The sequence below is a fragment of the Neolamprologus multifasciatus genome, chromosome 12, assembly GCF_963576455.1.
Source record: "Neolamprologus multifasciatus chromosome 12, fNeoMul1.2, whole genome shotgun sequence".
Taxonomy (NCBI): Eukaryota; Metazoa; Chordata; class Actinopteri; order Cichliformes; family Cichlidae; genus Neolamprologus; species Neolamprologus multifasciatus.
This window is the reverse complement of record NC_140450.1, coordinates 3,220,833-3,247,045: the sequence shown is the minus strand read 5'-3', so window position 1 is coordinate 3,247,045 and position 26,213 is coordinate 3,220,833. Positions and strand designations below refer to the sequence as shown.

At 40.7% G+C, this 26,213-nt stretch overlaps 1 protein-coding gene across 10 annotated transcripts in view; it reads right to left on the bottom strand.

Annotated features, from left to right (window-relative positions):
- Positions 1 to 26,213, bottom strand: part of wdfy3 (WD repeat and FYVE domain containing 3) — a 136,448-nt gene that overhangs the window by 90,242 nt on the left and 19,993 nt on the right. For all 10 annotated transcript variants that reach the window (XM_085180291.1, XM_085180290.1, XM_085180285.1 and 7 more), the window contains exons 2-8: positions 15,909 to 16,119; positions 13,057 to 13,180; positions 11,180 to 11,289; positions 3,996 to 4,229; positions 3,401 to 3,593; positions 2,608 to 2,794; positions 2,022 to 2,188 (exon numbers count right to left, since the gene is read on the bottom strand). In XM_085180291.1, the coding sequence (XP_085036417.1) occupies positions 2,022 to 2,188; positions 2,608 to 2,794; positions 3,401 to 3,593; positions 3,996 to 4,229; positions 11,180 to 11,289; positions 13,057 to 13,180; positions 15,909 to 16,088 (1,195 nt within the window). In that variant the 5' untranslated portion in view covers positions 16,089 to 16,119. The remainder of the gene's footprint in view (positions 1 to 2,021; positions 2,189 to 2,607; positions 2,795 to 3,400; positions 3,594 to 3,995; positions 4,230 to 11,179; positions 11,290 to 13,056; positions 13,181 to 15,908; positions 16,120 to 26,213) is intronic.

The window sequence follows — 26,213 nt, the reverse complement described above, 5'->3', positions numbered from 1 at the left end:
ATCAATACAACCATTACAGCCTAGATTTTAATAATATGTCTGCATTAAGTGCATAGTAATTACATAAATTGTAAAAAAGTGCAATAAACTACAAAAAAATTGAAAATCGTTTTTGTTTTTTTAACATATATTTCTAGTTAGAGAAATTTAAGAGGCTTATCCCTCAAAACTGTAAATACAAAAAAGTTGCACAAAATAGTTTCCCACCACAGGAAATTTAGTTTGAGTGTCTTCATAGTTTTATTTTTGAAATACACCAATTTTTATACACTGCAGGAAAAACGAAAATAAATATTATAATGCAAATTTGCAAAAAAGCAGCATATGCATCAAAATAAACTATTTCCAGCAGTGCAATATGAGTCCTAAGCATCCCAGAAACACACAGAAAGTCATAAAGTCAAAGATAACTTAACACCATATGGTGATAACACCAGTATAGGCTCATGAGGCCCTGATGGTAAAAAAAACTACATTTCTGCAAAATGACGTCACTTCTGGTTTCGAGCAGGTCATGGCGGACATGCAATAGTTCACGCTGATGGACGTAGGAAGTGTTACAAACAGCTGATCGGATCGGCAAAGCGTGTTTCTGGAATATTATGTTTTTGTTGCTGCAAGTGCTTTTTATGCAGTTTTTGCAAAGCTATATGTGGAAGGAAACTGTGACCGAGGACAAGCTGATGGCATAAGATGTAAGTACAACTCCTCCGGTTTCATATGCAAAAAAAATTATTGCGCTAGCTCACGTGGTTGCAGAGCTACCGGGATTTAAAAATAGTTATGCAAAACAGAGCGTGCCCGCTCCGACCGGCTTTAAAGGGTTAAAGTAGTTCAAGGGCCTCCCAACACAGGGAGGTGTAGCCCATCAGTGTCTGTTACTGAGCTGCACCTCCCAACCCCGTCTGTTGTTGGTGTCTTTGGAGCACGTTTAGTGGATTATCTGACTAAAATTATGGTTTGTACCACACATTATGGCTGTGTAGCACAAACCAAGCAAGGAGATTGGCTTTAGTTAGTAAAACTGTACTATTTAATTATTCTCTGCCCTAGCATTAATTATCAGAATCTGTGTTTGTAGCCTCGTGTGGCAGAAGTGTGGTGCCTGGCTCAGCTGCAGGGGAGGAGTGGGGCGGTGAGCTCAAGGGGGCAGTGCCTGGAGGGACAGGTGGCGGTGATTTACTTAAGGTTTCTCCCTTTATATATAGTGAAGCCAGAGAGCTGGGGGAGAGTGTGTGTGCTGACGACTGACGGAAAAGTTGGTGAACTGTGTGGTGAAACGTGCAGCCACGTGTGTGTGGTGCTTCAACAAACAGCTCGCAAGCATACAACACGTGTCGGGTCAGTCTTTACACCCAGCACTGGTCAAAACAGAACCAACAGCTTCAGAGTTTTAGTCTGAATTATTTGAATTCTTTATTTTGGGCTTTATTGTATTGATGTATATCTAAGCAGCTCAACTACTGAACCTGTGTTTGGCGAGCATGAACATGTGGGTCAGAAAAAGTACAACGGCGTTCCTCAGGTGGATGAAAAAATAAATAAGTTTAAATCTTTCCACAAGCAGGATGAGCCTGTTCTGTTTGCATGAAAGAGGCTTCGGTCGTTTATCTCCAGCAGCGTCAAAGGCGACAGAGGAATTAATCTCACTGGGATGAAACACCCATCAGTCATTTCAGGGGTGGGGATGGAGGTATAAATGTAGACTTTTCACAAGTAATTCCTTTTTTTTGTTTTAGAGCTTCTGGGAAAATCAGGCTGGTGCTACTGTGTAGACTTAAGCTGAAAATCACTGGTTTGTTTCAACACTTTATTTAAATGTGTCCTTGATTTCTTCCTTAGAGGACACCAATGGAAGATCGTTATAAATCACCTCAAGCTGAGTGTAAGACTGAATAAAACTTTGAATCATGGAAGCTCTAATCCGAGGGCATCATTGGCACATCTACATGTTTTACTCTGAAGTCTTGCTCATTATAAAACTTATGACAGATTTAATGATGAGCCACAGTCTAACATACCTTTCCCAGAAGGTTGCGGGAGAACAAACCCAGGCAACAGGAAGGGGGCGCCGGTTGTCAAGCCAGCAGGCTTCAACTCCGTCACCCCATACGTGCACAGACAGGTGACCAGGTTGACCAGGTCCTTCAAAGCATCTTTTGATTCGTCCTCCTTGGCCTGTTCCAGTCTGGATGCACAAGAAGAAGTTACATCAATCTTCACACAACAAAGTAAATAAGGTCTCAGTCACACACATCCAAATCCCTGAATGGTTGCCAAGTGGTTGCTGGGGGTGAAACAGGCCGCAAAAGCCTTGTGAATGCTGCGTTTGGTAGCAGACTGCACATTCATGAGTGTAGGACGACAAGTTGTTGGTGTCTTCCATGCAAACTATGGACAACTGTAGCAATTTGCTAGCAAACGAAGAAGTCACGGGGACGGTTTCTGCACCCTCTGTGCAACCGATTTCAAAAAGCAACCTCCAGCTGCCACTTTTGCACTCACTGGGTAATTCATATTTTATGTCTAGTAACCAGCGGTCACCGATCGCTCTAGGTAGCTTTAAAAACCTGTGATGAACTGTAGGAAGCAAGACCTAAGCTGTACCTGAGCATGAGGTCGCAGAGGAAGGTGTAACCCTGGCACATTCGGAAATCGTCCAGCAGGGTCTGCGACACGTCGCTGGAGTCTTTGAGGAAGCAGGAGAGGCCGGCGAACATCTCAACGATCTCCAGAGGGGAGAGATCGTCTGACTGCTGCATGTTTTGAACACATGTAGCCAAGCATTCCTTCTCTGTAAACCGAAGAGGGGGTGTTAGAGACAAAGAAATGTAAGGAATTTCTGTGACAGAATGTATGGGAATTATTAAGGACATAAAGAGCTTTCCCTTGATCTTAGATTTATAGGAAGTGAAACAAAAATGCATCAGATGGACAAAGAAACAGCTTCAGACAGATCTGTGCTGCTTTAACTTTAACTTTATTTTATGCTATAAAGACAAAAGCTTCAGGGTTTTTCTTCTTTAACTTAAAATAAACAATACACAATAATAACAGGGACAACCGAGCTTAAATAATAAATCACATTAAAAATAATGGTTTTACTTAGTGTCATATAAATCTTTGCACAAATCTCACAACAAGTTGTAATTAGGCAACGCTCTGGAGCTTTACAGGCTGTGAACTGTAAATTATCTGTTTTAAAAATGGTAGAAAACAAACTTCCCTGTTTTGTTCAGCAGTATTCTCACAATGTGTTTTTTGTTATTACGCTGTAGACTTTTGTGTGTGACTGGTTCACATTTTCTTATATTTCAGAGCAAAAATGCTCCAGATGTGGTTTGGAAGACGGTTACTTCCAGAAACAGATGTCCTTTGCGGACGGTGCGCTTGTACGTACCGTGGATGTATTTGACCACGTTGACGCTGAGGCCGTGTCGGGAGATGGTGGTGAGCACCTCGCCGGCACTCCTCCTCCAGGGCAGGTTGTGAGGGGGACACCAGGAGGTGATGGCACTAAACAGTAACTGCAGGTCATCCTTCTGGGCCAGCTCCTCCGCTGGAGACACAAATGTGCAGAGCTTCACCAGGATCTGCACGAGTGGAAACGAAATTATTATTATTTTTAAGTTCTGGGTAAAAACAACAAAATAAGCTGCTGAAAAAACAACACAAGCCCGAGTCTTTTGTCACGGAGATACGACTGTGTTTGTGACGCTGTTTGATGAAAAGATTCAGGATTAAAGTCTTTATGAGTCTTTTTATCAGTGAACAAATAGATTTAAAATATCAAAATAAGCCAATAACCGTGCTATAATCCTCTGATCTGCTACAGACTCTCCACGCAGACTTTTTTTGCTCCACAATTCAAACACAAACATTTTTGACGATGTTTAAAAGTTTCAGTTATTCTTTGTGTGACGGTTTTAAACATAAATCAAGCTGATAGCGGCTCTTAGTCTGGAGTGTAACAGCTGACACTGTTGTCTTTTCACCTGGACAAAGACTTTCTGGAGGAGCGCCCTACGGTCAGCCAGGGGCAGCTCGGGTTGGGTGTGCCCTTGCCCTGGCGTCTTCTCTTGGCTGGGTGGTGGCGGTGGTGGTGGTTGTGGCGGTTGTGACATGGGGCCTATGGGTGCCTCGGCCATGTGGGGCAGGTCAAAGAACAAGTAGAGGCATTTGACGAGCGTGGAGGGCACAGACATGGTCGTCATGCAGTCCACAGTTTTCTGTCGAGGGGCAGAGAAAAGGGAATAACATTTTATTTCCCAACACAGCTCAGGAATACAGGGCTATACTCAGGCTATACTCATAATGTTCAAGCCTTTATTTGTCACTTTATTAAAGTTGAGCTGATTCAACACATTAGTTTGTCTTTGAAGTAACCCACTAAGACACCAAAGTCACAAAATAACACAAACTGAAGGGCCACTAACTTTTTTACTGGAGTCTAACGTGTTTGCTTCCCAATCACAGAGAACTTGTCCAGAGGCGCAGTGAGGGATAGCATTAGCTAGAGAAATGCTAATCTTACAATATACAACACTGCTGGATGAGAGCATGAACAGCAGTGGTGGTTCTATCCAACGACCTGTTCTTTACTTTTCTATGCATTTCTAGTTCTGCTATTTTCTTCTACTTAGCCACATTCTGGATGCTTAATTCTTATTTTGCAAATTCAGAAAATAGAAATCTTCTAATGTACGGGTGGTTGTAGCTCAGGTGCAGGTCAGCCACTAATCAGAAGGTCGGTGGTTCGATCCCAGGCCGCCAGATATCCTTGGGCAAGATACTAACCCCACGCTTGCCTACTGGTGGTGGTCAGAGGGCCCGATGGCGCCAGTGTCCAGCAGCCTCGCCTCTGTCAGTGCGCCCCAGGGCAGCTGTGGCTACAATGTAGCTGCCATCACCAATGTGTGTGAATGTGTGTGTGAATGGGTGGATGACTGTAAAGTAAGTAAAGCGCTATACAAATGCAGGCCATTTACCATTTACGAGTATCTAAATTGTTAAAATCATCAGAGCTGTGTCATAATCATATTCTCCATGATATAACTGGTATAAACTTCTTTGAGAAATAAAAATGTCATATCACAACAGCGCAACTGTATCATTGATACAAAAATACCAAAAACTACAACTGACAGTAAGAGCCACACATCAGCCTCTAATAGATTTAGTACTTAACTTCAACAACATCCAACAAAGAACTTCAATATGCAAGAAACCTGTTTCTGCTAAAGGTGGAAACAACACACTTTCACCAAAAACCAGCATGATCACAAACCAGGCTACGAAGGAGGAGATACTAGCAGGCTTATTCTTTCCCAGTTAAATTTACCCTTCATTCTAATTTGTGTTGTGCAGTTATCTCATTTTTAACTTAATTTTTAGATTTTATTTTATTCCTTCCTAGTTAAATTTACCCTTTTTAATTTTCATCTTATTCATAGCCTTTTCTTTTTTTCTTTAGGTCACGAGCAGTTGTCTAAGCATTTCACTGCATATCGTACTGTGTATGACTGTGTATGTGACAAATAAAATTTGAATTTGCGACCCAAATGTAAACCAAGCGTCCGCCCGCTGCACTCTCTATGACAGGGACAGCAAACATTCATTGGAAATAACGGCTGTGGGTGGAAAAGCAGGGCTTTAAGTAGAGCTACGAGGTTAAGTTGCTTTAGATTTTGCTAACCTAAAGTGTGAAGCAGCTATTTTATACTTCCACTTAAAACGTCCAGGGAAAACACAACCTAGCCTACTTGTGCTTACACTACTTACTGCTGTGTCACTACTGCTGCACAATATTGGCACTTTATTTCTTAAGATTCACACTTCAAATGAGGAAGTGTGTCATCGATGACAGCAGCCTATCAGAACAGATAGAACTGGCTTGTGTTCACTTACACATATACATGCTGCTATATTGAATAGCTTAAAGAGTTTTCATTCACTTATTCAACAATTACATACATGAACCCCGAGGTATTTATTTATTCGTTGTTTGTATTTGTAATTGCATATTTCTTCCCCCCCATTTGTTTCACCTGATTATGTTTCTGCTTAAATCTCTTAAAAATAAAAAAATTAATGCTATTTTTCTAAAATCATTTTTGAAATACTCTGATCTCTTGTTCCTTAAATATGAGCAATCAGCTTCCACTTTAACCTCCTAAGACCCGAACACTTCCACGGCATGCATTTTTAATTTCTCTTTGATATTTGGTCATTTTGGGGCCCAATGAATGTAAAAACAAAGAATTACCAGATTTTTTTTTTAAACCTTATTTTTGTTTTTAAGAAAAATAAGAGCCAAATATGAGGATATTCGTTTCAAATTTTGATAGAACAGTAGCAGTATAACATCCTCATAAGTGAATATCAGGCCTTTGTAGAGCAAAATTGAGTATTTTGGTCTAAATAACCCAAAATGTGATGTCCACATATGTGGACACCAGGTCCTAGGAGGTTAAATGAAGCGTCAAACACACCTCGGCTGTGTCTGCAGAGGCAAAACAACAAAAATGAAGTAAAAGTCTAATAACGCATGGATCCATCTGTATGTTGCATATTCCCTTTTCAGTCTAAAAGGAACATGATTTATTTTTTCCACATTCATATAAAATCACTTTATATCAACCTAAAATAAAGAGCTACACAACAGCAGCAGGACAGATAAAGACAAAAACGCTGCTTTAAGGGTGACTTTGGTAAATGGGTGTTTTGTTGTGCTGTGATTCAGTGTTTCAGATTCAGCTATAAGGGCCTGAGGTGTGTGTTCACTGAGTGTTTTCCACAGTTATACTGTGTGTGTGTGTGTGTGTGTGTGTGTGTGTGTGTGTGTGTGTGTGTGTGTGTGTGTGGGTGTGTGTGTGCCATGTTGACAAAGATAAAGGGCTGGAGAAAGAGATGGGGTTTGTGTTCACTGAGGCGAATGATTCAGATAATCAAACGCTGCCTCCCACACACACACACACACACACACACACACACACAGACAAATTACATTGCTCTTACACACAAGCTCTCACAAAAGACCACATATGCACACGCACACGCACACACACACACACGCTGCAGCTGGATGAAATGACCATCCCATTTACTCCAATGCCGTCTACACGACGGAGAGGAGGTGGATGCACAGCGATGAATAACAAAGCACAGCAGGCGCACACACAGTTTCACCCCTCAGATGGAAAAAAGAAAAAACACGGAGTAAGATATAGACAGCTGAAGTAGGCAGAGGTGTGTGTAGATGATGGTGAGTCACAACAATGGACGACTGGACCAGCACCTGTGGTACAACAAGCCACACCGAGGAGTGTGTGTGTGTGTGTTTACAGGCTGGTCCCACTGCAGTCAGGTCAAGGTTACCGTGAACAAACGAGAGACAAAACCAGAGAGACGAAAGCATTTAACAGTGTGTGAGTGTGAGAAAAACAGAGACAGGAAGGGAGAAGAAGACAGACACGAGGAGAAGAAAAACACCAATAAATTGATCTCCTGTCTGTTTTAAAAAGAGAGCGAGAAACAAGTGCAGTGGGAGTGCATGAAGGGCACCCTTTAAAAAAACAAAATAAAAGAGGAGTCCAGACTGAGTTACTGACAAAAATATTGCCGTTTTATGCTGTGAGGAAGAAAGAGCAGGAGGTGGGGGAGAAAGGGAGCGAGAGGGGAGAGCATTAAAGGGAGGGAGGTGACGTCAGGTTTATGGGAGGCCAGTTGCCTGGAGAAATCCATTAAACCTACTCTCACACACACACGAACGACACGGGTTATTTTTTACTGCCAGTCTGTGTTCGCTGATATCAAACAGTCACAAGAAGCAGCCCTTATTCATTTAAAGGAGACCGCTGACTGTGCAGTGTGCACGTCCAGTGGTACTGACCAATAAACCTAAAGTTATCATTTAAATGATTGTTTACATTTACATCCTCAATGTGTTTACATGTGTGACCAATCAGATCACTGGACAGAGACAAGGGTCAAGCCACTTGTGTCTGAGCAACAAGAAAAACTCAGCTGCACGTTCTCTCCAGCTGCAGCTCATCTCAGTCTGAAACACACAGCACAGAGCGACGCCAGCGCTTACTAAGGTCCTTCCCGAGAGAGGGCAATGCAAATCTCCCCAAAAAAACCCCTTCATCAAAGTACACGGCTAATGAGCAAAATCAGAAACTCTTTGCTTTGCTTCACAGATTTTATGCTTATGTTGTTGTGAACTGGTTCTATTTAAATAAAAGCTGTAGAGACTAATAAACATGCATCACCTATGGAGTAAATCAGCGACAGTAAATGGAAATTTCAGAAAAGCTGGGCTACAGGGAGATGGAAATACCCAACCTTTGAAACACAGTGGCTGAATACTACCAGCCGTCTCGCCTCCTTCCTTTCTTTTGTGTTGAGCAAGAGTTAAGAGTCGCACAAAGATGCTGTTGTGCACAAATATCAAAGCTCTGTCATTCAGTAACTAGGAAGTAATGGGAATCTCCATCGCATGTGTAGTACTCTCTGCTTTTGCTCAACACAACTATTTTACAAGTGCTCAAGTTAAGTATACGCCAAGTGGAATTCTTCAGAAAGCAGACCACAAAACTGGCTACAGAAAACCACAAAAAACGGCCCTAAAAATGTCAACTGATGATCAAGTTTTTCCGATATATTCATCCAATCATCCAAACCTACAGTCCAAGTGCATTCTGGAGCACAAAGGAAAGATCCGTGCCCACCAGACATTCCCAAATGACAAAAAATAAAGGAACTCTGTCAACATGTTATGTCCTACTCATCATTTAGTTACATAAATAACTGAGAACAGGAGTCGGTCCAAGTGCTCACATGTTACATCAGAAGAACACTGCCTGTCTCATAGCCTGGCCAAGTGCCATTTTGCCATGTCTGGTTTGGCAAGATCGTTGTTGCTGCATTCAAGGAACTATTCAGTCGACATATTAAGGTGCTGCCTGCCTAACTATTAAACAGCGCATGCTTGAGAGCGGCTAAAGACTGGGCACAGAGAAGAGGGGGTGGATCACGTGTCTGTAGATGGGAAGAAGCGTTCCACCCAAAAGCAACAACAACAGTGAATTTCTGATGTGCAGCAGAGCAGGAAAAGCAGACAGCCGACCAGCTGACAGCAACACTCCCCACAAGACCTCCAGAGGAACGCAGGCCAAAAAGTTCAAAAGAAGTCTGCTGGCCACGATTCAAGACTACAGACGAAAACAAGAGCTCGACGTCCAACCTTTATAAGCAGGTGGTAGGAACAGAGTAAGGCGCTCATTACTGTGACTAGATGCTAAGAAGAAAAATCACAATGCATGAATTTTCTTCATGTGACATCCAGCAGCATCAGAAGACTGCAGATAGAAACGTTGTGTTTGGGGAGAATAAATGAGATTCGGTCAGGTGAGAATTGTTAATTATACTGAAGTCTCCTGGTTCTTACGGTAGCTTCAGCGCAGCCTGAACTCTCTTAGGTAAACGTTCTTTTCATTTCTTTAAATAGTTTTCAGAAACAGTTCTTCAGGCTTCAGATCAAAGCTTTTCTTTCAATGTTCATTTCCTTCTAATCCATTCTTTGTCAACATGACCCCACACTAGGGCTGGGCTATATCATACCGTTCACGGTGTAATTTTGGGCAGTGATAGGAAAATGAAATATGGCGATAGAATATGGGTAAAACGCGCATGCGCAGTGCCTTTGTTTACATACGCACATGGCGGCGACGCAGAATGAGAAGAGCGAAAGCGGATCGTTGAATGAAACAGATGAACCAGAATTGGTTTGTAAAAATGCTGCAACGTCAGTGGTGGAACTGGTTTAGCTTTCGTCCGTCAGATACACAACAAAGCACTATTTTTGGTAGCGCATGCTAGCGGGCCGTCGTTATTACCGTGTTGTTTGGAAAATACGGCACACTTAAAATCAATCCTTTGATATTTCTGAAAGTCGACAGTGACCTTTATAATCCCGTGTGCCTTATGTATGACTTCTGGTTATGTTTACTGACCTCGAAACGATTTTATGTACACGGCGCTTGAAAACCTGTCAAATGTTTCAGTACGACTTTGCTAAGCTACGAAGCCGAAACCGCTTGATGGATTGTCGGAGCATTACGGCTATCGTAGGCGGAGCCTCGCGGAGTGATACGTACTGTGCTTCAACATAATATTACCATATTGTGTGTGTATAACCTCTTTAAGTTTTGTGGATATTCTATATGATTATGCTGAGGATATGTCGGCCAATTTCCACTGGAAATGCCTTTTGGTTAAACTGTCAGCAAGGAATTTGCATTTGCACTGTTAATTTTTTATATAACTTTAATGCACTTAAAAAAGCTGCTTGTTTAAGTAAAAATACATTGATTTTTTTTTTTGCACTAATAAAGTTGTGGAGTTGTAAAGTATTTTGTCTAGTGTCAATTATATCGTCAGTTATATCGTTATCGCAAATTTTCAAATGTATATCGTGATAAATATTTTTGGTCATATCGCCCTGCTCTACCCCACACTGCTGCAAATCATCAATCATTTCAGTCCAGTTCTTGCATAATTTGACATACACCAACCTTTTCTCCCTTTAATGAATGGCTTCTTGACAGCCAGCTTACCAGAGACCATGTCTGATGAGGCTTCAGTGAACAGCAGATGTGTCAACAGAAGGGCCGTTTCCTATGTCTTAAATACGAGACTTTAAAGTATTTTTAGGCCTGCCCCTCCTTCCTTTGTCCTCCAGGACACACTGCAGAGCATTCCAAAATATGCCAAAGTGTCAGCTAAAAGCACTCTGTGAATCATATTGTTGGTGCAAAAATACAATTTCATGCTTGTGAAACTGCCTAAAGACAGATTTAACATTGGTGCTGTGCTAATTTTGAGGTTATGTGCAAACACAACACTGGTTCATCCTGTGAGTTAGGAGGTGTTTTAATGCTTGAATGAGTCATAGATCTGAAAATGGTGAGGCAAAAGGACTGGAGTGAAAATGACTGAAAAAGCAGTCAATGTCCAAAGGAAAACTTTAAAAACAAATCCAGAAAGCCTGGAGGAGTATTGCTCAAGAACATTTTGAGAAATGACAAAAAAGTTTATTTTTTGCTTCCAAGGGCTAAAGAAATGAGAGGTGGTTCAAGGCTTTCACACAGTATTGTACAGTGTCTTTTCTACCAACCTGTCCAGAGGAAGCTAACAGGTTGATGGTGGTTAGAAGCATCCAGCCGCGGCTCGCCTCCTCACTCTGATTCACCTCCAGGAACTGGACTATGGCTCGACTGGCTGCCTCTGGAAAAACAATCACACACACAAACGTGTGGTTAACTGGGTGGAAAGTGACAGCTCACTGTGGGGCAGATGGGCTGTTTGAATAATGATCAAATATGTAACAAATTAATCATTACAGCAGATGCGACAAGAGGGAACGTGTGTGGTTGGGCTTCTCGGTTTTGGTTATCTGTGATCTTGAAAATAATACATCAATATTTTATTTCGGTCCCACGCTCTAGCTTTTCAGTTAGCTCATGTCTTTACCAATTTTATCGCAGCACTCTTTGTCCTAAGAACACAGCCACACTAGGTTTAGGAACAAGTATCCATTAGAACCGAACCACAATAAAAAAGCAAATCACACATTTTTAGTCGCTTTTGTGAGCAGAAATAAAAATGCTTTTGAAAAGGTTTCCTTAATCCAACCCACCATCTGAGCCAAGGTGTAGTTACTCATTGTTCAGAGCGAATCCACATCTGTTGTTTTGATAATGAGTACGTCAGTTGAGAGCATGAATCATGTACTGACTCATTCTAAAGAGGCCTGGTGACCAACTGTAGGAGTGTTTTTTTAGACTGTTGTGTTGCAAAATCAGAACCGTTCACCGTTTGATAACAGCACGTCACATGATTAGACAGGGATGAGGAAGAGATGGAAGGACGAGATAAAGCGGGAGAAATAAGAAATAGAAAGCTGGTGTTTGTGTGTGTTTGTGCGTCTTTTTTGAGGAAACCACAGTCAAAGCTTCCACGGCTGTCAACGCTTTGATGAGATGCTGCTGGCTCGCCCGCAGTGAAGACTAACCTTTCAGATTGAAGTAGGATTGCATTGATCCTTTAAAGAAAACGTATCTACTAAGAGCCAAAAAGTCAAAAGATAAAGTGCAAAATTCTGGGAAAGGCCTTATCTGATTAGGGTAACACCAACATTTTTCTCCATTAATGATGAAATCAGCTTTAAACATTCTTTACTAAAACAATGAAATATGTATTTATCTTTAGGGGAACGATTAATAAAATAATCTTATTGTGATAGGGTAGAATAAGACGAAGCTCTTACGCACATCCATAGAATAAATCGGGTTTCCAGGATGGAGCAGACAGTTATATTGAGCATCAATTATTTATTTATTTTTTTTAAATCATTGACTAAAATCAGTGACCAATCATAATCAGGCATGGGCGTGTACTTATGTCCACTAATAATATACAGATTACAGTATATTAGGGTCCTTGCCATATGTGGCACTAACTCTTGAAAGCCTAACAGGAGTAACGTTTGCAGCACTTTCTGTCATATTTCAGCCTGCTTGTAAAAAAAAAAGCCTGTGTTTGATTACCCAGCTTGGAAAAACCCAGAAAATATTCTAATAGTTATCAGACGACATATTTATATATACTTAGGTGTCCAAACTCATCATTAAGAGCACTGGGGAGGTCGTCATATGTTGTCTTTATGGGGGAAAGTGAAAAAATAAACTCCCTAGAGTCTTCATTTCTATCTTGTCATCTACTATGTGTACCTAACAAAGCTCAGATGCTCCATCTGTGCCGTACAATTAGTTCTATAGTTGAAACTCTGCATGGGAACTGTCTTTGTATCTAAATAAAGAACAAAAATCTCTTTCAACACCACTGTGTTCATCTGCACAGCCAAAAGGAAAACAGAAGACACAAACCAGTTATGAGAAATTGGCTGATGCCAAAGAACTTAAGTCTACAAGTAGGCCTACTCTATAGTGCATTTTTACACAAATATGAGTCTGTGTGCATCTGCAAGCTCACCTGTGGATTTATTGGAGGCTCTTCGTCTGATCTCAGTCACCATGAGTCGGGACACCTGGGTGGTGAACTGCAGCAGGTCGGAGAATTTCTCCATCATGCTGCTGGGAGGTGCGTTCCCAAACACCTGAAGTGGACAAAAAAAAGCATCTGATTAATGGAAAAATAATAATTTAAAAAAACAAGAAGAGAGGAACCAAAAAGACTCAAAAACTAGACATCTGTAGCTTATAGTCAGGTGTGTACAGTTACAGAAATCCTCATTCCTGCTGATATCTGTGACAGTTTTTGCTTGAATGCACTACTTTATGGTGACAGAGAACATTGGAGGCGCCTTTGGGGCAGCAGGTCAACAAAGACAAACTACTCTTCATCCAGCAAATCTGACTTGAGAGCAGGGCGGGAGGCTGCCGTCCCGCCGCACAGGGACCACTTTACTTCCAGATTCTGACATGAGTATGGCCACAGGTGTGAATCCCAGCCAGCGGTGGGTAATTAGCAGACAAGTCAAGAGACCCTTGGCAGTGCACTCCAGCTTGATAAGCACACTTAACAAAGGCAGCCTACAGCTGCGGCTGCCAAACAAAAAGGCGAATTACTGGCCTGCAGGCTTTACTTCTGTTCTTTTGGATATAAAAACAGCTATAGGGATTTCAACAACTTCATTTTGTTAACTTGTTAATATGTGTAGCTCACGTCCATGATTTTTTTTATAGATCAAGGTCTGAGTAACCCAACCTTAAGTTTTTATTAAGGTGTTTGTCACATAGATATAAAACAAGCTCAGAGATTAAGCGGGTGTTATAGACAGGGTGATTAGTTTATGTAAAAATGTAGTTTGTTGTTGTTCTGGTTTACGTGCTGAAAATGGTTTTTATTTGTGTATGTTCAATGTGTTAGACTTGTACATAGTTAACCATATATGATCAAATAATGTTGAATCCTGGATATGGATTTGTAAGCAATGAAATTTGAAATAAGGGGGTAGGAACAAGAAAGGTGTAAACTTCATCCTACTCCTTTTCGAGCACACACATTCTGTAGACAAAGATATATACATGAAAATTTGATGATTTTTAAGTTGTTTTTTTTTTTTTCCTGTTGTTATTTCAATTATATTTGCATGTTCGAAATAAAGTTCTATCTATCTATCTATCTATCTATCTATCTATCTATCTATTACCCACCGACTTGAGTGGTTTCCACAGATCTGGATTCAATTTTAGAGTTTTTCCAAAAAGAGGTGCAAAAATGCTTTATGAAAATTAAATATTAATTAGTAATTCATAACATATTTTGTTAACATAGCTTAAGGCCATTGTAAAGTGGGAGGGAGAGGCTGAATGATCGCCATAACAACAGTGAGCTGTCCCACCTGGCTCAGAAACTGCACAATTAAAAATGTTTGATAAACCTGAATCTATTTTGTCTACAGATAAAAATTAAAAGATAAAAAATACAAGTCTGTACTGGACTTTTCTCCCCCTGCATTAAAACAGTTACAATACACCCCCACCATTCAACTGGTCTGATTTTCCTATTAGTGCTTAAATCAATAAAATTTAACATTAGTTAGCAGATATATAATTTAGAAAAGCTTTGAAGGTTGTTTAATTTAATCACAAATGATTCTGAAATATTATAAACACCAAACTAACGATGAGACAATGTGTAGTTCAGTGAGTTCGGTACTTTTCAGCACTTGCTCCTCAACACCTGACAACCAGGTGTGTTTTGGGTACTATTTGCTTTGATCTGCACCTGAAAAATTCAGCTCCTCCTCCTCCTGTTACATCTAGTGTAAGACTAACTGCATTCCAAACACTGACACTACAGTCAAACATGGTGCTGGTGCTAGCACGATGGTCTGGAGCTGCTCAGGACCTGGACAACTTGCCGTAATTGATGCATCCATGCAGGCCACTCTCTACGTGGATGAGAATTCTGGCTAACTGCACTTAGCTTATGCAGCAGACAATAATCAGAAACACACCAGCAAGTCCACCTCTGAATGGGTAAAAACTAAGAACTAAAATTAACGTTTTGGAGTGGCTTAGTCAATGTCCAGATTTAAATCTGCCTGCGATGCTTCGGCATGAACTTAAACAGGCCATTCATACTTGAAAACCCTCTAATGTGGTTGATTAAAGTAATTCTTCATAGATGAGTGGGTCTAAATCCATCAATAGCCGTGTGAAAGACTCATTGCCAGTTACTGCAAACACAAAACAGTTCTCACTGCCAAACATTTGCACAACAACCTTTTCATACAAGGCCAGGTAGATTTGGTTAAATCATAATTTGAAAACCTCATGCCTGTGTACACTGTGGAGACGGTAAAAATATATGACACAAAGGTTGGACTGAAAAGTCCACTTCGTTGTGCTTTGTTCAGCTAACCTTTAGCCCTAAAGTCAACAAGCCCACAGAAGTAAACAAGCTTATCTCCGTTCCATGTATCTGCAGTCTGGGGAACAGAATCTGAGAGCTATCCAGACAGGTACGTATGAAAATATGCTTTTAACCACTGGATTTGAATCTGCAGAAGTTCCCTGGTGAGATCTCGTTTTCAAATGTCAATGCATCTATAGTATCTATTGCACCCATGACCTCAGGGAAGCAGCTCTAGCACGTTTGTAATCCAGCACAACAGAGCTCTCTTCTTGTTTTCCTTTTTTTTTTTTTGAATACTGCACAGACGAGAAACACGTGATTTTAAAGATAGTTACAGATGGCACAGGAACCAAATGAAGCAAACTGTAACCTGCACATCAGAGCTGCCATATGTACAAATATCTGTTAATCCGCCTGTTTGGAGCACCTCCAGTTCTCCCTCCACCCATGGTGTGACTTACCCTGTTAAATACAGGAAGCATCATGTAGAGCTTCTCCTCCTGCTCCTTCTGGGTCATGTGGCGAGGAGGGTGGCACAGCTCGGAGAAGAGGCGTCGCAGGTGCATGAGGCCCAGCGCGTTGTCCTGGGGGCTGCACTCCTCCTGCCTCGGCCGCCCCATGATCCTTTTCACCATGTTCATCTTGAGCGGCTTTGTCAGGGCAAAGGCAGCCCTGCAGATGGGAAAGAGAAGATCTAATAAACATCTCACAGTAACTCAATACATAAAGATCTTGTTAGTCTATGTAACTCAAAGTCCCTGCTATTTGGTATCAGTTCAACTCTGTAAGTGGTCTCGAGTATCAAAAACAGCCAAATATGGATATAGATGATATTTCACATTTCACACAGATAAGCTTCTTGTTTTATTTCTTTTTTAATTCAAAGTATCTTTATTAATTCATAATTCTGACAATTGTAGACGATGTGAATATATGTACATCTACCTTTCTTCATAAGTGTAACAGAGTACTAGTATTGCAACAGTTATCAAGTGTTACAAGTTATCTTTAGGCACATTTATTGAAATTTTCTGTCTACAGAGAAGGTTTAGCATGAGCACCGTGCAGGTATAGAAGTAGTAGGTGTAATAATGCTCTGTGTGTTTGTACCCACGATCATTCAGGATCTACTTAATTACATTTTTGTGTTCAGATCCTGGTTCACAATAGCAGATGTAAGATGCAGAAAACACACAGATTTGAAATGTTACGGCCACAGAGAGCCAGCTTCTAAGAGCCAGCTGGGTTTCCTCTGGCTACAAAAACAAAGAAATCTGGTGGGATTGGTTTCATATTAGGGCTGCCACAAACGATTATTTTGATAGTCGACTAGTCACCGATTATTTTTGTGATTAGTCGACTAATCAGATCATCATCCATTGGACGTAAAACGTACAGCTTATGGCACCAGCAGCATCTGCTCTTATATAACTATCATTACCTTACAGCTTTAAGTGTTTAAGGTATGTGCTAACTAAAAATAAAGACAAGATGATAGTTTATTAAATTTTAATAAAATTTGCAGATTGTTTCGGTGAAGTTTAATAAACTCCTTGCTATCTAAAATATAACAGGACACCGGAGTAAATTCTCGAGCATCTCACACTTCTGATAATCAGCTGTCTGCTTGAGGTTTATTCAGCTGTGTAAAAACTATAACTTTAATCTCAGCCAAACCGATTTACTCAGGAACAAATAAAATACTAAAAAAAAGCCAAACAATAACATTTTTAAGTTATCTAAGTGACTTATATATATTTAACCTGAGTAGCGAAAGACAGAGGTGGGTTTGAAAACGATTTGCCTGGAGTCCGGTGTTCTCAGGCTCTAGTGAGCCTAGCCCCCGGCTAGCTATCGAGCTAGTGGGTAATAGACGTCTCCGAAAACGTTGAAGCGCTTTTGAAAATATGTGGTGTCTTGATAAACTGAGCAGATATTTGAGGTTTACACAGCTATTTTCTCGTCTGAAAATATGTTAAACGTTTATTTTGTGACCCAGAAAGATCAATAAGAGTAATATTTAAACTAACTAGCTGCCGCCATTGTTGGAAACGGAGCTGGGCTGCGCTATGAATTCTGGGACACAGCTTCTTCTTCTTCTTCGGGGTTTAACGGCAGCTGGCATCCTTGTACATGTAGTGCTGCCATCTTCTGTTTCAGTCCGTTATTACACTCTTAAATCCTACTACTTATTCCTGCGTCTTTTGTGATCTTACAAAGCTTCAAACGACACGTCAACTATTAAATCAGTCGTCGACGATTTTGATAGTCGACGTAATCGTGACTAGTCGACTAATCGTGGCAGCCCTATTTCATATGATAAATTACTCGATGCGGTTTCTTGAAAAAAAAATTCAAGGTTAACTTTGACCTTGGACATTAACAATGAAGGTCAATGTCAAATGCTTAGCCAACCTATGCATCCATGTACCCCAAGATCTAGTGATCTAGTGAAACTTCTGTGAAGTTTGAAGACGATCCATGAAAGAATTGTGGGTAATATAAAGTTTCACTGATTTTGGTGGGAGCTTTACCTTTAGTTTCACCAAAATTAAATCAGCTTATTTATTGGCATCAAACGTCACACAAAGTGTAAAAATGATATTGCTAGACTGCTAACAAACATCTAACAGATTAAATAAATCTATATTGTGTAAATGGAGATGGGTAAGCTTTATGACATTGCAGCTCGTGATATTTGACTTAAAACAACAAGATGATGAATTTATGGAGTCAAACAAACAGGAAATAAATTGGTGTAGCAGCTATGGCAGTTCAGTAGTTACAGAAAGAATGAGGCTGCAGATAGAAGTGGCGGAAATGAGTTTCCTTCAAAGGGTTGCTGTGCACTTCCTTAGAGATAGGAAGAGGAGCTCAGTCTTTTGAGAGGGAGAGTAAAGCTCCTGCTCCTCCACATCAAAGCCAGTTGAAGTGGTTCGGGCATCTGACTAGGATGCCTCCTGGATACTTCCTAGGCGAGGTGTTTCAGGCATGTCCTCTTGGTAGGAGGCCCCGGGGCGGATTAAGGATCTGCCAGAGAGATGGCTGGCTTGGGAATAGCAATGAGCAGGAAGAGGTAGCCTGGGAGAAGAAGTCTGGGCTTCTCTGCTTGGACATACTATTTGTCGGTGTAGCCATCCATCCATCTACATCTATGTTTATATATCTATATACACGCAGCTAATAAAGGAAAGATCTCTTCTGATTGGCAGATTTGACAGATCTCTGTATACAAGCTGTTACTGCAGTGAAGCAGAGGCTGTATGGCCCAAATTCAGGTCACTGATTCAGTCATTCACTTTGAACTGCAAGTTAAGAAATAAGACAACAGATTAGCATCTGTGACTGATCATCGTAGTTGATGTATATTTAGCAATTTGTTCCACATGTCAGCTTCTCTCCAGACTATTTGAAATGGTTGCTAGGAGATATCACAGGGCTGCAAAGCCTACGTACGACAGATAAATATCTGGTGATAAAAACAGAATCAACAGCTCAGACGACTGCGAGAAAGTTGCTCGTCAACCTCAAACAGAAGCTTTCTTTTCATGCACTGCCTTGATCATGAGCACACCAACAGTGGTGCTTGAAAGAGAGTTTTTTCTTTTTTCTGCATAAAAGAAAGGGGGTTTGTTTTCCTCTTTCAAAAGAAAAATCACCAGCATTGAAATAAAGTTATATTTTCAACAAGCTTAGCCTACCATAATGAAGTTACCTTCATCAAATGGGCAAAAGGCTCACTTTCAATTGATCCTATAACACATCTGTTATATTGACAACAACAGCACTGGAGTCATGTTAGGGTTGAGTGTCACATCAGTTGTAGCTTAAAAACATTTATATGAACACACACACTCTATGAATGACAAAAAAAAAAAGCTCTGGCACTTAAGTCACAGCTCTTGCAGAAAGACCCATCAACAAGGAAGAGACCTGGCAGTTTAGCATGTAGTCCGTCCTTTTCCCAGCAGACTCCTCACACCGAATTACTCTCAGACACTCAGGAAATATCCTCTGCCCTTCAGTTACAACCCAAAAATCTACCGGTGCTGCAGACGTCACTGTGTGGGTTTCTTATGTCTTGCACCATCAAAGCCTCAACATTAGACGGATTACATCTTGGCACTGATCACAGCATGAACATAAAATGGAAAATACTGGAAAATTTTGCCAAATTTATTTGAATTGTTGGTCCAAGGCCAGAGAAAGACAGAGAAATTGACTTGAGGGGAACTTTGTGGAAAAGGGGCTTTAGTTTGTATCATCACTACCAACAAATTCGGTTTTATTATTGTTATCATTATTATTAGTTATTAGTTAAAAATAGTTCTGGTTATAACCAAATATTTGTGTGATTCTGGTACTAGGGCTGTGCGATATGACCAAAATCTCATATCCCGATATAAGACATCTATCATCCGATAACGATATAAATCACACAAATGTAACATTTTCTGTAAATTCTGTGAATCTCGGGCAGCTTAACTTCCAGCTGGGCGTCATGTAGCTGGAGTCGGGTGTTTTAACCGATGCATGAAACGATACATTTTTAGACATAAGTTGTAACGGCCGCCGTTTTCTTTGTGAGTATTTATTACACGGCGTGCTGCGGGGAAAAGCCTGTTCTAACGTTTGAGTCTAAGGTTTATTTTTTAGCACCTGGCGGCTCTTTTTTAATTCTCATCCGTAAATAATCTGCTCTTTCACGTGATTCAGTTTATTTTGAAAAGTCTCAACAGGATCTTGAGCTTTATTGTGAAAGGTTTATGTGGAACATAAACAAGCGGACACGCGAAGGTGTTACCATCGTTGTTGCTAACGACAACGTATAAAAACAGGCGCTTGTCCGTCCGTAGTGTGGTTATATTAAATATAAGAGAAAGACAGAACTTTAAGAAATGAATATAGCCACTACAGTGACATCAAAACGATGAAAAAATATTGCCGTAAACAGTTTATTTTGCGACACCAGGAAACAAACGATAGCGTAAAATAAAACGATAATGTTTTTATATCGCCATCTGATATATATCGTTATATTGAACAGCCCTATCTGGCGCTGTCACATTTGCCAATGAATCCTACAAGCTGCTCGCTCAGTTTACAATTCAAATTTTGTTTGATTCAAACAGTGAGAGACGAGATAAAGACAACTGACAACTGTCCCCTTTCTTCCTAAACTAAACTTTTAAAGTCAGGAATATTATTGAGTTTATTGCTTTATTCGCCATCTCAACCACTTATTTTCAATTCTAAAGAAATCTGAATTCAAACCGGCGAGACTCAAGGTAAAAGCCCCCAGGAGCTGGCTAATTCACTTTTGGCAAGCTTCTCTGTATATAAATTTGATTCCATTGTTGTGATATCACAAATGCTGGTACTACAGGGATATTAGGGTATTTATAAAGCAGACAGTAGGCTTGACTGCATGCCAAAACAGCTGATTTGGAATAATGTGACGGAGGATGTTCCTCCCCGCTCTCAGCTCTGTTCATTTCCTTTCTTTCAGAAAACAATCTGTTCCCTTCTTGTTCCCTCGTCATACATACAAACCATGTATGACGAGGGTCATAATTCCTACATCAGGTGTTCCACGTGACTATCAGTCAGTCCATACATCTATTTATTGATGACAAAGGAAAAAACGCTGACTTCTGGACATATATCTACCCCCAAAATCACAGCTCATCTCCGGATTAATAGATAATAGTTTCTATGCAACATCTGATAACACCTTGATCCCTAATCTAGCCACTGTATAATTATATGCACTATACCACAGTACAATGTTGACTATAAGGGTTAAGTAAGCATGTGTCCCCAGATGTCTGTCTTCTATTAAGTGCTTTCTTCTTGCATCTAAACAACACACATCCTTTCTCAGAATCCGCCTCCTTTAACGACTGTCACAAAAGACAGCAAGAACATGAAGAGCAACATAATGGCAGAAGCAGAGAGCTACAAAGAAGCTTGCCGTCTGATTTACAGAAACATGGCATCTGCGGCACTAACCAAATTACTCAAGACTGAAGGCTTTAGTAACTCATTTTACCCACACAGCAGGGCTGCCCTCTGCGTGAACTCACACTTAAACTTCAATTCCATTTAACATCCTCCATTTGGTACACTTTTATCTCGAGTGCCTGACACTGTCCGTGAGCAAGTACATACAGTTATAGCTCGCACAGTCTCAAAAGGACTGAACCCCTTAACCTCAGGGCCTGAAATTCAAAAACCAGGGGAACCCTTTAACCTTTCAGACGTCAAGCATCTATTTCACCAACCGCGAGTTACATTCTGATAGATTCTGAATCAAAGGAATCTGTTGTGAAATGCGGGTTCCCCTTAATAAGGAGACCTGTCTGAGCTAGTCTTGCACCTTCCCAGAAATATAACTACATGTCACAACAACTCAAACACCAAAAATATACCTAACACAGGATGCCGATTGGCACAGTGGTTTTCAAACTGTGGGACGAGCCCGTAGACAAGTCTGAGAAGTGAAGCCAGCGTCCAAGTGTCGTAAGTCTGCATTCTTTTTCACGGCAGCTAAGGGCGAGTATCTGTGGTTGCAAAAGGAATTATGGGAAAACAGCCCTCAGTAAAAACTTTCCTGGTCACTGATGTCTTCATGAATAAAACATTAGGTTCATTTTGTAAATTTTGGTCACTGTAAGTCACATAAAAAAGGATTATCCAGGGAATTTTTATTGGTTAACAACCTGAGCGATGAGCGTGCTTTTTCACAATCGTTTTCTCATCGTATTTGGTTTCAAACACCGCGGTGGTGAGGCCGACATCACAGGTGCAGCACTGTAAAGCCACTGTTGATGGTTTGCTGACACTGAGACAAATGTCACTAAATATCATTTGTGTGTTCAGAGTTTGCTGATTCAATCATGACAATATTTACTTTCATTTCATTCAAGTTGCATTACTAATGATTGGCAGTAACTACAGTAAAGAGCCTTTTTGGCTCTTTGGTAGATCAAAATAAAGATTAAGATCGACTGGATTAGCACAGATTTGTTATAATGCACTAGCTAGTATTTTAGCATATACTTTTTTTCTCCATCTGCATAGATGTGATGTCTCGTCTGCTTCCAGTGTTTGTTGTCCAACATGAACAGCTCAGTTTCACTGCTGATGGCAATCTGGGCACACAGACTGAGCACAAATAACCTCATCACCCACTACGGGAACGACTTAATGCAATTCTTTAAGTTATATTTTATCTTCCACTTCCACATTTGGACACTAAAAATTTTGAGCAATACCCCTGCCCCTGTGCAGAGTGTGTACACAGGAAACGTAACCATTCACGACATCAGGAGTCATCTGATTAAACATTAAAAATAAATATACGTTGCCATCTTTAACGTCACTCAACCTGAATGGTCAGAAAAAAAAGAAAGAAGAAGCAGCAAGAAATCAAAAGAAATTACAACCAATCCTGCAATCCAGCTTTGAGTCACACAATTAGTTCTCACGTCAGTGCTTTGGGCCTCTATCCTCTGAAAATGTCCAGAGAAAATAACCTCACACAGGTAAAATGTTTGCACATGATGGAGATCAAAGAAAACAAGACCTGAAAGGCTCACGATTTGACATTTGCAATACACCCTGTGTTGGCTGCAATATACTCAGCTCTCACTGACCACTGGCTCTGCCTGTATGAGATAACGTAGAGTTATCCCTCCCTGGGATTACAATATTGACAAAATAACAGTGATGTTGACTTTTGCTAGCGTCGAGCAGCCCTACATTATTCAGTGAGCATTTAGTAGTCGTGACACAGGCCAACCAAATCTTCAGACTCAATTTTGTACTCACCTAGACACCTGTTAAATGTAATGACAGCTGCGCTCTGATGTTTACTAAATCTGTCCTCAGACAAAATGCGAAAGTACTCGAATCCACCTTTGCAGTAGTTCGTGCTGCAGTGAGTTTCTCCAGGACATCATTTAACCTCAATGCAACACAAACACACACACAGATAAAGCAATGCCTCCTGTGGTATAGTGGCTGGTAAAAATAGAAAGACTCTCCAATACAGACCAGACACACAGGGCAGTGGGATTCAACTAGTTCTGTGTCAGTGAATAATCTGATTTTTTTTTATTTTTGGGGGGTTTGTCGCTGTGATATGTGCCAATACTGAGTCATGATTAACGAATGACACCATAAAGTTGTTATCAGAGTGAACTTCATAATCAGATATGGTTTAAGTTGACCTAGAAGATTTTCTTTCTAGGTCAGGTTTCTTCGAGAGGGAAAATTAAGCCATTTCCTGTTGTAGTCTGGGATGGAAAAGCAAAACTATTTTGTGTTCAGGTTACTGAAAACTGCAATGCACTATTTAACACTAACAGCTGAATATCTTTTGAAATCTTTGGCAGGAAACCAAAGTCAATTACAGCAGCCATGGTTCATCATGTTTACTGAGGTTAAAGTTGATTACTTTTATTATGAGTATATGCCATAACCCAGATAAGTGGCATAAACTTTGCACTGCAGCCTATCCAGTTCCTTCCTTTCTACTGCTAACATCCTTCCCCTTTCTGTGATGACACACATAATGCTGGTCATTGCTTCTCATTTACACCACTCCAAAGACAACCCACAAGCAAGTCCTCATCATAAATAAAACTAACTCCACTGAATGGATGGGCAGGCCTTTGGAAGTCTAGAGCAGCCAAGCACATATAAAAGTGAAGGCTTTGAGGAAAAAGTCACATATCCACACAATAGACTTGGCCAAGAGAAACACGCCAGCAGTGGGGTTATAAAGTGATCAACGTGTAGCTTCGGCAGCATCAGCAGAAAAGCCCGTCTTCAGCTGCTGGCTAGAATGGAAACTCCGGCTGAGCCACAGGCAAGTCTGTTGAAAAGCTGACAGGCAAGAAAAAATTCTTGCTGGATGTTAGAAATCGAGAATCCAAAAGCAGAAGTGGGTTGGTCCAGTAGGCCAGCTTCCTCAGTTGTTGTTTAAAGCTGAGAGATTTAAGCAGCAGCGCCTCAAAAACCAGAGAAAGTCTCTTTCAGGCACTTCATAGTGCCTGTCGCTATATATATATATCGGATAACGATATAAAAACGTCTATCGTTTCATTTTACGCTATCGTTTATTTTGCGACACCATGAAACAAACTCTTTACGGCAATATTTTTTCATCGTTTTGATGGTCACTGTAGTGGCTATATTAATTTCTTAAAGTTCTCTCTTTCTCTTATATTTAATATAACCACACTACGGACAGACAAGCGCCTGTTTTTATGCGTTGTCGTTAGCAACAGCGACGGTAACACCTTCGCGTGTCCGCTTGTTTATGTTCCACATAAACCTTTCACAATAAAGCTCAAGATCCTGTTGAGACTTTTCAAAATAAACGTAATCGCGTAAAAGAGTATGCAGAGTACTTACGGATGAGAATTAAAAAAGAGCCGCCAGGTGCTAAAAAATAAACCTTAGACTCAAACGTTAGAACAGGGTTTTCCCCGCAGCACGCCGTGTAATAAATACTCACAAAGAAAACGGCGGCCGTTACAATTTATGTCTAAAAATGTATCGTTTCATGCTTCGGTTAAAACACTGGACTCCAGCTACATGACGCGCAGCTGGAAACACTTCACGCAAGTCGAGCTGCCCGAGATTCTCAGAATTTACAGAAAATGTTACATTTTTGTGATTTATATCGTTATCGGGACGATAGATGTCTTATATCGGGGTATGAGATTTTGGTCATATCGCACAGCCCTAAGCCCATTGATAGATCATTTATTTATCTATCCAGATGTACCAAGTTATCACAAGCAAAGTGAAAATGAAAATTGGTTCGCTTCCCAAAAGGTTTCCCTAGTTTAGATGATCCAAGATACTTCCTTATGAGCTAGTGTCATGAGGATGTCATTGTTCAAATAACTTGACCAGTTTCACAACCAGTATGGTCCTTAAAAAGATATAAAAATATATTTGATACTGTTTAAATAATTACTTTTGTCAGAACTATGTTAAAATAAAATAAATTCAAAATGTTAAGAAAGTTATCGTCTGAGTCGTATACAGGATGAAATAGCTCATCTATTTTTGTACTGTAACGTATCCTTGATCAAAGGCAGCATTTATTTCAGAACAATGCTGACTGTTAGCACTGCTGTTCAGGGCCCAGTGAAACAGAGAGTCACTGAAGCAGACACGAGGGCTGTGAGAATGGTAGAGTCGGAGAGCAGCAGGGCCGGGACCACAAACTGGGGCAAACACATGTCATACGACTCAGCATAAGGCTGAGCTGGAAAATCAACAAAAGGCAAGGCAGTAATCAGCAGACAAATGTAGGATTACATCTCACTCCACCTCCTTGGTAAGCAGTGAGCGTCATGAAACCACAGAATTTAGACCATCACGTAGAGCTCTGTCAGAACCTCCCTTTCTGCACTGCACTAAACCTATAACACACTGAAAACAGATTTAGGTGTAATAATAATAATGGATTGGATTTATATAGCGCTTTTCAAAGCACCCAAAGCGCTTTACAATACCACTATTCACTCACTCTCACATTCACACACTGGTGGAGGCAGCTACAGTTGTAGCCACAGCTGCCCTGGGGCAGACTGACAGAAGCGAGGCTGCCATATCATCGGCCCTTCTGGCCAACACCAGTAGGCGGTAGGGTAAAGTGTCTTGCCCAAGGACACAACGACCAGGACAGAGAGCCCGGGGATCGAACCGGCGACCTTCCGGTTACAGATGCGCTTCCCAACCCC